This window comes from Lampetra fluviatilis, chromosome 58 (assembly GCF_964198595.1).
Source record: "Lampetra fluviatilis chromosome 58, kcLamFluv1.1, whole genome shotgun sequence".
Lineage (NCBI taxonomy): Eukaryota > Metazoa > Chordata > Hyperoartia > Petromyzontiformes > Petromyzontidae > Lampetra > Lampetra fluviatilis.
Genome location: NC_136332.1, coordinates 3,399,710 through 3,409,638, shown reverse-complemented (window position 1 = coordinate 3,409,638; position 9,929 = coordinate 3,399,710). Strand labels below are relative to the sequence as shown.

The 9,929-nt window shown below is 64.4% G+C and overlaps 1 protein-coding gene across 1 annotated transcript; it reads right to left on the bottom strand.

Annotated features, from left to right (window-relative positions):
* Nucleotides 1-5,400: 5,400 nt before the first annotated feature.
* LOC144950598 (uncharacterized) lies at nucleotides 5,401-9,920 on the bottom strand. Its single transcript, XM_078880752.1, has 2 exons — nucleotides 9,760-9,920; nucleotides 5,401-6,471 (listed from the first exon to the last, which is right to left on the bottom strand). Exons 1-2 carry the CDS (start codon nucleotides 9,855-9,857, stop codon nucleotides 5,820-5,822), a joined length of 750 nt encoding a protein of 249 aa, XP_078736878.1. The 5' UTR covers nucleotides 9,858-9,920; the 3' UTR covers nucleotides 5,401-5,819.
* Between the last annotated feature and the right edge of the window lie 9 nt (nucleotides 9,921-9,929).

Sequence of the window (9,929 nt, the reverse complement as noted above, 5' to 3'; positions counted from 1 at the left end):
ATAGACTAACACAGAGACCCACAGACTCATGCAGAGGCCCATAGACTCACACAGAGACCCATAGACTCACACAGAGACCCACAGACTCACACAGAGGCCCACAGACTCACGCAGAGACCCACAGACTCACGCAGAGGCCCACAGACTCACGCAGAGACCCACAGACTCACGCAAAGGCCCACAGACTCGCGCAGAGACCCACAGACTCACGCAAAGACCCACAGACTCGCGCAAAGACCCACAGACTCATGCAAAGGCCCACAGACTCGCGCAGAGACCCACAGACTCACGCAAAGACCCACAGACTCACGCAGAGACCCACAGACTCACGCAAAGGCCCACAGACTCGCGCAGAGACCCATAGACTCACACAGAGACCCACAGACTCACACAGAGGCCCACAGACCCACGCAGCAATCCAGAGAATCACACAGCAGGTGACGAGGGTCGCCCCGGCCAGGGAGGGGTTAAACCCGACGCCTCCCGCTTCTGACTTCGCGCTCTGCGCGAGTCGGCGGGCGGCCCTCTCGCCTCCCTCCTCCTCGCTTGGCGCTCGCGATTGATTACTCTCACGCTCGCCATCCCGGGGAGTGGGGAGGTGTGGGGGTGGGGGGTGGGAGGGCGGGGGGGAGGGTGGGGGGGTGTGGGGGGCGGGGGGGGGGTAGCACACCAGGCACCGCCGCCACCGCCGCCCCGAGCGGAGACGCCGCGGCAGAAGCCGAATGGAATCGGAGCGGAATCGCACGGCAGCCGGGAGGCGACGGCGCCGCGAAGCGCCGGAGCGAGAGGAGGGAAGAGGGGTGGGTGAGAGGGAGGGGGGTGGGAGGGAAGGGAGGGGGGAAGGAGGAAGGGGGGAGGGAGGGAGCCACCGGGGTCAGTGGCGAGAGCGACGTTTGATTAGTGTATGAACAACAACAACGACGACGACGACACAGCCCCCCCCCTCCACTACCTGCGCAGCACCTTGACACGCGGCGGCACCTACGTGCTGCCACCGCATGTCCACGGTCGCGTCGTGCGGGTCTCTACGCGAGTCTACAGGACTCCACAGGACCGGAGGCGAGGGGGGGGGGGGGGAGCGGGTGGGGGGCTAGCGACGAGCTGGATCACGGCGCGCGTGACGCCAGCCGGTCCCCCGCAGCGTCGCCGGGTCATCGGCACGCGACCCCGCTCGTTCACCGCGCTCGCCAAGTCAGCGGCGCGGCAAGGGCGGTGGGGCCCGGCGCGTCTCGCTTGTGCCGGTGGACGGAGAAGAGAAGAAAGGCAAAAGATAGATGGGCCACGGCGGCTGGCACGCACGAGAGCACATAAAATTCTGCCCGCATCGGTCAAGACACTCGCACGCACACACACGCACACAAACACACGCACACAAGCAAACACGCCCACAAATGCTCGCACGCACACACACACACACACGCACACACATGCTCGCACTCACAAACACATGCGCGCACGCTCTCGCGCAAACACACACACACACATACAAACACACACACAAACACACACACGCACAAACACATGCGCACACACACACACAAACACACACACACAAACACACACACGCATAAACACACGCGCGCACACTCTCGCACAAACACACGGACACACGCACAAACACACGCTCGCACGCACACACACACAAACACACACAAACACACACACAAAAACACACACACGCACAAACACACACAAACACACACACGCACAAACACGCGCGCGCAAGGCAATTGAATAGCAAATGGCAGCGCCGTCACTGTCGACCCAAACTCTTCCACAAATGTCATTTCAATTACTCAGAGAGAGAGAGCGCGGGACGGGTCCAAAACATGCGGCCCTCTCCTCCCCGCTCGCGCTGCTCCCTCCCACCCTCCCGTCGCCATGGGTCTGTGTGCGAGTCTATGGGTTTCTATGTGAGTCTATGGGTTTCTATGTGAGTCTATGGGTCTCTGTGTGAGTCTATGGGTCTCCACCAAGGGTGGCACAGTCGGGTTTTTTACAATCGGGTTTAATTGTCTTTTGATATTAAACCCGATCATCTGAGATTGGGAGAAATCCGGTAAAATTGGTTCTAATTGCAGAACCTCACTTCTCAGCGATGGGCTTCATCCATTCCAAGCTCAGGAACTCACTGGCGGTGCCCACGATTGTGAAGGAGAAACTCGTGTTCATCACGACCAACCTGCCCGCCGCATTCTACGACTACCCCGTGCCCGACGGCCCCCCGAGTACGATAGCAGCACCGACGACGAAGCAGCCTAAGCCTTGGATCAGAGTTTCGTATTCATTACACCAGGTTTTAATTCCCCGAAATCGGGTTTAATTGTATTAAAGAAAAAACCCGATGCCTGCCGCTGGAAAAATCGGGTTTGTTCCACCCATGGTCTCCACGCGAGTCTACGGGTCTCCATGTGAGTCTACGGGTCTCCATGTGAGTCTACGGGTCTCTATGTGAGTCTACTGGTATCTATGTGAGTCTACTGGTCTCCATGTGAGTCTACGGGTCTCCATCATGTGAGTCTATGGGTCTCCATGTGAGTCTACGGGTCTCCACCATGTGAGTCTACCAACTTTCTTTGAGGCTGTGGGCCTCTGGGTTTCTATGCAAATCTGTGGGTCTCCGTGTGAGATGAGTCTCGGTGTCTCGATGCAAAGTCGTCGGTGATTTGGTTTGAGAACCCACAAAGAGATCCACAGATTCACACAGAGACACATAGATTCACACAGATACCCATAAATCCACACACAGAGAGACTCATAGGCTCACACAGACCCATAGATTCACACAGAGACCGATAGATTCACACACAGAGAGACCCATAGGCTCACACAGACCCATAGCTTCAAACACAGAGGAACCCAGAGACCCAAAGCGAAACCCAAAGTCTCGCCTAGAAACCCACAGGCTTGCACAAAAACCCATAGGCCTGCCCAGAAACCCGCATACTCGCAGAGAGACCCACACACTTAACATAAACCCACAGATTTCGATTTAAAGCTTTCGTGACTGCAGGGATTCATCTTCATGGTTCTTTCGGAAAAGTCACGTAGAAGGGAAATAATAAAATAGTAAAAATAAAACATAATAAAATACGATTCTCACGAAGTTTCGGCCACAACGCAAGCAGCCGTCCTCAGGTGAAGACCAGGTCTGTCGGAAAGACAGCGTCTGAATGAAACGTCGTGAGAATAATGTTATTTTCATTATTTTATTATTTGCCTTCTACGTGACTTTACCGAAAGAACCCAGATGATAAACCCACAGACTCGCACATTGACCTACAGACTCACGTGGAGACCCACAGATTGACGCGGAGACCCTTGTACTCGCACGGCGACCAAACGGCCTTCGCCGAGACGAGACCCCCCAGAATCACCGAACACGAGTCGGCTCCCCCGCCCCCCGTCCAGCCCACCGCTATTCACATTCTGCTGCGGGCGCGCACGCCCCGGGAACAGAGAGGGCCGTGACCCCATCTATCCGTGCGGCGCTGCCAGGGTCCCCCCCCCCCCGCCCCCCCCTTCTTCGTCTCTGGGTGGAGGGGGGCGGGCGGCAAGGTCACCGGTGCAGCGATTGGAATCTGCCGTCGAGGGACGTGCGTTGGAGGCGCTGGTGTAGCCGTTCGAGCGCCATGCAAATGAAAAAGACCCCCACCCACCCCCGCCGCCCCGACGCGTTCGCTCCCAATTGAAATCGGCAAAGCAGCGGCGGTGAGGTTGGAAAGGAAAAAACAACACTTAGTAGCGAGACGGAGCGAGGAACGCGCGGATTACGGACCATAAACGTCGTCATCGTCGTCGTCATAGCGATCAGAGGTGTGATGGACAGGGTGGTCGCTGCTGAAAAAGAGCTACGTACGTAGCTCAGCGGGGTCTTACACCACGAAAACAATATTTTAATCTTTAGCGTGCCAGCGTCACTGTGCAAAGCACTAATTTGGAATCAACGTAGAAATCATTGCACTATCCCCGCCCTCCACGTCACATGCCGCAAGAAAAGAATACCCAAAAAAAGCCTGTCAGGACCCGCTTGCAAAACAGTCGCCAAACATAATGTGAATCTACTGCTGGATGAAGGCCTACTGGCGCCAAGGGTAGGGTAAGCGGGGTTTAAAGAGCGACGTTTTCTTGGTTTGTCTGCCCGTCGGTCACACGACCGGGGTGGGGCGGGGTGGGGCGGGGGATGGTGGTCTCGGCGTTCCGAGAATAATTAACAAACGAAACAATTCTCTGGCCAATCAGCGCCGCGCCGGCAACATCGGCGACTCCCAAACGACAAACGGCCGCCACGCACGAATGACGCCGACCATCACGGACCAACAACAGCAACGACGGTAATCATGCCGACGATACTTGTCAGGGATGTACGCCAACATCGTTCGGAGAGGTGCAGTGCTCAGGTCTCCATTCCCCGCACACACACACACACCATTTCGAACGACGCCACGGGGGAGGGGGGGGAAGGGGCTTTCTCTTCGCGTCCGGCGCGTGCGTGCGTGTGTGTGCGCGCCTAAACTTCTTTCGCATCTTCTTGGTTCTTTCGGTAAAGTCACGTAGAAGGGAAATAAAATAATAAAAATACAACATAATAAAATACAATTCCCACGACGTTTCGGCCACAACGCAAGCAGCCGTCCTCAGGTGAAGAACAGAGCTGTCTGAAAGAAAGCGCTCCAATGAACACAGCTAAGCTTAAATTTCGATTTAAAGCTTTCATGACTGCAGGGATTCATCTTCTTGGTTCTTTCGGTAAAGTCACGTAGAATGGAAACAATAAAAATAATAAAATAAAACAATAAACGTCGTGAGAATTATTTTATTATGTTTAATTTTATTATTTTTATTGTTTCCATTCTACGTGACTTTACCGAAAGAACTAAGAACACTGCTAAGCTTGGCAGCGTATTTTAAGCTGGGTGGGAGGAGAAAAGCGCCTTGACAAGATAAAATGATTTCGCACCGTAAGAGCCAACCGTAGCTCATCGGCGGTGTGTCCGCTGCACGCACGCACGCACGCACGTACGCGCGTACGGTACGCCGAATTTCTTTCGCACCGAACATAATCCAACCGTAGCTCATCGGCGGTGCGTCCGCTGCACGCACGCGCGTACGCGCGTACGGTACGCTGAACTTCTTTCGCACCGAACGTAATCCAACCGTAGCTCACCGGGGGGTGGCGCGCGCGTGCACGAGATTTTGCGCTTGGCACGCACAGCAGCGGCGACAAAGGGTGGTGCCCCATCGGATTCAAAGCACGAGCCTCTGCTGCGTGCGGCCCAATGCCGCTCGCCACTGGGACGCGTCGCCACCCCCCACCCCCGCCCCCCCCCCCCAGACTTCTGAATCCGAGTGTTTGTTGGTACCGGGAGGAATCCGATGGGCTATGAGGCACTCACGTGATCGGGGTGCGTGGACGTTGAGAGCGGGTGGAGGTGGTGCGGAAGCAGAAGCTGATGGTGCTGGTGAAGCTGCTGCTGCTGCTGCTGCTGCTGCTGCTGGTGCTGCTCCATCTCCACACTGAGCCCCGGCTTCTGGGGTGGTCCGGGCCTCAACAGGGGGTCCGACGTTTCGGCGCCCGACGGCAGACACAGCACGGACGCCGGAGGGCCGTAGTGGCTGGGGAAGTGAACGGCATCGCCGCTGGCGCTGCGCAAGCCGTAGCGCTGCTGCTGCTGTTGCTGCTGTTGCTGCTGCTGCTGCTGCTGGTGATGGTGCTGGTGATGGTGCTGGTGGTGGTGCTGGGGCGCTCGTCAGAGCCGAGGGAGGCCAACCCGAGCCGTCAAACTCCCCGCCGGGCGACGGCACCGCCGCTCGGCCGTTCACGCCGGCGGCGGCGTACGACTGAAACGACGGAGGACGGGCGACGACTGGGCGGTCGCGGCGCCGGCCATCGGGTCGCCACGCCGGCGCCGGCGCCGCCCTCCTTCCTGGGGCTGAGCGCCGCTCCCAGCAGCAGCCCGTGCGAGAACCCGTTGTAGAGCTGCGCCGCCGGGCCCCCGGGCCGTTCCAGGTCGGCGTCGCTCGCGCCCACCATCGCCGGCGACGGCGGCGACGGCTGCTGCTGCTGCTGCTGCTGGTGATGATGGTGATGAAGGCCGCCGAAACCGGCCGGGGGGCAGGTTCGGCACGCCACCTCCGCCGGCGCCGTGAGGGTACACGCCCGGCGCAAAGTGCGCCAGCGTCAGTCTCGAGGGCAGCGCGTAGAAGGGCGACGGCGCGTACTCCGCGCTGCTCCGGGCGTACGGGGCGCGCCCCGGGGAAGTTCGTTCGGCCCGGCTGGGCGGCCGCGGCGTCGTCGGCGGTGCCGGCGGCGGCCGAGTTGGCGAAGGGGGTGCGGCGAGACGGCCCGCTGCGCCGCGCACGCCTGCTTGTACTGCAGCAGGCGCGACTGCGGCACCAGCGAGGGCTCCGCGCGCATCTCGCCCAGCTTGGGGCAGCCGCTGAGCGGCGGAGAGGGGCAGCCCGGAGAAGCTGGGGGGGGGCGGCACAGGGCAGAGGGTCAGGGTCCAGCAGCGCGCCCGGCGCAAGTGGGTGGGTGGTAGGCTGGGTGGGGTGGGTGGGGGTGGGTGGAGGTGGGTGGGGTGGGTGGGGGTGGGTAGGGTGGGTGGGGTGGGTGGGTAGGGTGGGTGCTGTGGGTGGGTAGGGGTGGGTGGGGTGGGTAGGGTGGGGGTGGGTAGGGTGGGTGGGGTGGGTAGGGTGGGTGGGGTGGGTAGGGTGGGTGGGGGTGGGTAGGGTGGGTGGGGTGGGTGGGTAGGGTGGGTGGGGTGGGTGGGTAGGGTGGGTGGGGGTGGGTAGGGTGGGGTGGGTAGGGTGGGTGGGGTGGGTGGGTAGGGTGGGTGGGGTGGGTAGGGTGGGGTGGGTGGGTGGGTGGGGGGTGGGTGGGGTGGGTGGGGGTGGGTGGGGTGGGTGGGTGGGTGGGGGGTGGGTGGGTGGGGTGGGGTGGGTGGGTGGGGTGGGGTGGGTGGGGGTGGGTGGGGGGTGGGTAGGGTGGGGTGGGTAAGGGTGGGTGGGGGTGGGTAGGGTGGGGTGGGTGGGAGGGGTGGGTGGGGGCGGGTAGGCTGGGGCGGGTAGGCTGGGTGGGTAGGGTGGGTGGGTGGGGGCGGGTAGGCTGGGTGGGTAGGGTGGGTGGGTGGGGTGGGTAGGGTGGGTGGGGGTGCGTAGGGTGGGTGGGGGTGGGTAGGCTGGGTGGGTAGGGTGGGGTGGGTAGGGTGGGTGGGGTGGGTGGGTAGGGTGGGTGCTGTGGGTGGGTAGGTGGGTAGGGTGGGTGGGTGGGGTGGGTAGGGTGGGTAGGGTGGGTGGGTGGGGTGGGTAGGGTGGGTGGGGTGGGTAGGGTGGGGTGGGGTAGGGTGGGTGGGGTGAGTGGGTGGGGTGGGTGGGGTGGGTGGGGTGGGGTGGGTGGGGGTGGGTAGGGTGGGTGGGGTGGGTTGGGGTGGGTTGGGGTGGGGGTGGGTAGGGTGGGTGGGGGTGGGTAGGGTGGGTGGGGTGGGTGGGGTGGGTGGGTTGGGTGGGGGTGGGGTGGGTGGGAGGGGGTGGGTGGGTTGGGTGGGGGTGGGGTGGGGTGGGTGGGGTGGGTGGGGGTGGGTAGGCTGGTGGGTAGGCTGGGTGGGTAGGCTGGGTGGGTAGGGTGGGTGGGTGGGGGTGGGGTGGGGGGTGGGGTGGGGTGGGTGGGAGGGGGTGGGTGGGGGTGGGTAGGCTGGGTGGGTAGGGTGGGTGGGTGGGGGTGGGGGTGGGGTGGGGTGGGGTGGGGTGGGTGGGAGGGGCGGTGGGGTGGGGGTGGGTGGGGGTGGGTGGGTAGGCTGGGTGGGGTGGGTGGGGGTGGGTAGGGTGGGTGGGGTGGGTGGGGGTGGGTAGGGTGGGTGGGGTGGGTAGGGTGGGTGGGGTGGGTGGGGGTGGGTAGGGTGGGTGGGGTGGGTGGGGGTGGGGGTAGGGTGGGTGGGGTGGGTGGGTAGGGTGGGTGGGGTGGGTGGGTAGGGTGGGTGCTGTGGGTGGGTAGGGTGGGTGGGGTGGGTAGGGTGGGTAGGGTGGGTGGGGTGGGTAGGGTGGGTGGGGTGGGTAGGGTGGGGTGGGTGGGAGGGGTGGGTGGGGCGGGTAGGCTGGGCGGGTAGGCTGGGTGGGTAGGGTGGGTGGGTGGGGGCGGGTAGGCTGGGTGGGTAGGGTGGGTGGGTGGGGCGGGTAGGCTGGGTGGGTAGGGTGGGTGGGGTGGGGTGGGTAGGGTGGGTGGGGGTGCGTAGGGTGGGTGGGGGTGGGTAGGCTGGGTGGGTAGGGTGGGGGTGGTAGGGTGGGTGGGGTGGGTGGGGTAGGGTGGGTGCTGTGGGTGGGTAGGGTGGGTAGGGTGGGTAGGGTGGGTGGGTGGGGTGGGTAGGGTGGGTGGGGTGGGTAGGGTGGGGTGTGGGTAGGGTGGGTGGGGTGAGTGGGTGGGGGTGGGTGGGGTGGGTGGGGTGGGGTGGGTGGGGGTGGGTAGGGTGGGTGGGGTGGGTTGGGGTGGGTTGGGGTGGGTGGGTTGGGGGTGGGTGGGTTAGGGTGGGTGGGGGTGGGTAGGGTGGGTGGGGGTGGGTAGGGTGGGTGGGGTGGGTGGGGTGGGTGGGTTGGGTGGGGGTGGGGTGGGTGGGAGGGGTGGGTGGGTTGGGTGGGGGTGGGGTGGGTGGGAGGGGTGGGTGGGTTGGGTGGGGGTGGGGTGGGTGGGAGGGGTGGGTGGGTTGGGTGGGGGTGGGGGTGGGGTGGGGTGGGGTGGGTGGGGGTGGGTAGGCTGGGTGGGTAGGCTGGGTGGGTAGGGTGGGTGGGTGGGGGTGGGGTGGGAGTGGGGTGGGGTGGGTGGGAGGGGGTGGGTGGGGGTGGGTAGGCTGGGTGGGTGGGTGGGGGTGGGGTGGGTGGGGGTGGGTAGGGTGGGTGGGGTGGGTGGGTAGGGTGGGTGCTGTGGGTGGGTAGGGTGGGTGGGGTGGGTAGGGTGGGTGGGGTGGGTAGGGTGGGTGGGGTGGGTAGGGTGGGTAGGGTGGGTAGGGTGGGTGGGGTGGGTAGGGTGGGTGGGGGTGGGGTGGGTGGGTGGGGGTGGGGTAGGGTGGGTGGGGGTGGGGTGGGTGGGTAGGGTGGGTGGGGTGGGGTGGGGGGGTGGGGGGGTGGGGTGGGTGGGTGGGGTGGGGTGGGTGGGGGTGGGGTGGGTGGGTGGGGTGGGTGGTAGGGTGGGTGGGGTGGGGTGGGTGGGGGTGGGGTGGTGGGTGGGTAGGGTGGGTGGGTGGGGGTGGGGTGGGTGGGTAGGGTGGGTGGGTGGGGGTGGGGGTGGGTGGGTAGGGTGGGTGGGGTGGGTGGGGGTGGGGTGGGGGGGTGGGTGGGGGTGGGGTGGGTGGGTGGGGGTGGGGGTGGGGTGGGTGGGGGTGGGGTGGGTGGGTGGGGGTGGGGTGGGTGGGTGGGGGTGGGGTGGGTGGGTGGGGGTGGGGTGGGTGGGTGGGGGTGGGGTGGGTGGGTGGGTGGGGGTGGGGTGGGTGGGTGGGGGGTGGGGTGGGTGGGTGGGTGGGGGTGGGGTGGGTGGGTGGGTGGGGGTGGGGTGGGTGGGGTGGGTGGGGGTGGGGTGGGTGGGTGGGTGGGGGGGTGGGGTGGGTGGGTGGGTGGGGGGTGGGGGTGGGTGGGTGGGTGGGGTGGGTGGGTAGGGCGGGTGGGGTGGGGTGGGTGGGTAGGGTGGGTGGGGTGGGGTGGGTGGGTAGGGTGGGTGGGGGTGGGGGGGGTGGGGGTGGCTGGGTGGGTGGGTGGGGGGTCTTGGCCACGCACTTGCGTGAGTACGGCGAGGGTGGCCCCGGGAGGCCGTTGGCGGTGAAGGGCGACCCCTGGCCGAGGGCCGCCAACCGTTGCGCGTGACCCCCGCCCATCGACAGGTGCTCCTGCAACCGCCAGCTGCTGCTGCTGCTGCTGCATCAGCTGACGTCGTTCCGCCATGGGTC

Bases quoted from the DNA above. Each gene is read 5' to 3' on its own strand.
- LOC144950598 (XM_078880752.1), bottom strand. From the start codon at position 9,857: ATGGGCGGGGGTCACGCGCAACGGTTGGCGGCCCTCGGCCAGGGGTCG. The intron at 6,472-9,759 runs GTGCGTGGCCAA...GCCCCCCCCCAG, and splicing joins CCCTCGCCGTACTCACGCAA to CTTCTCCGGGCTGCCCCTCT.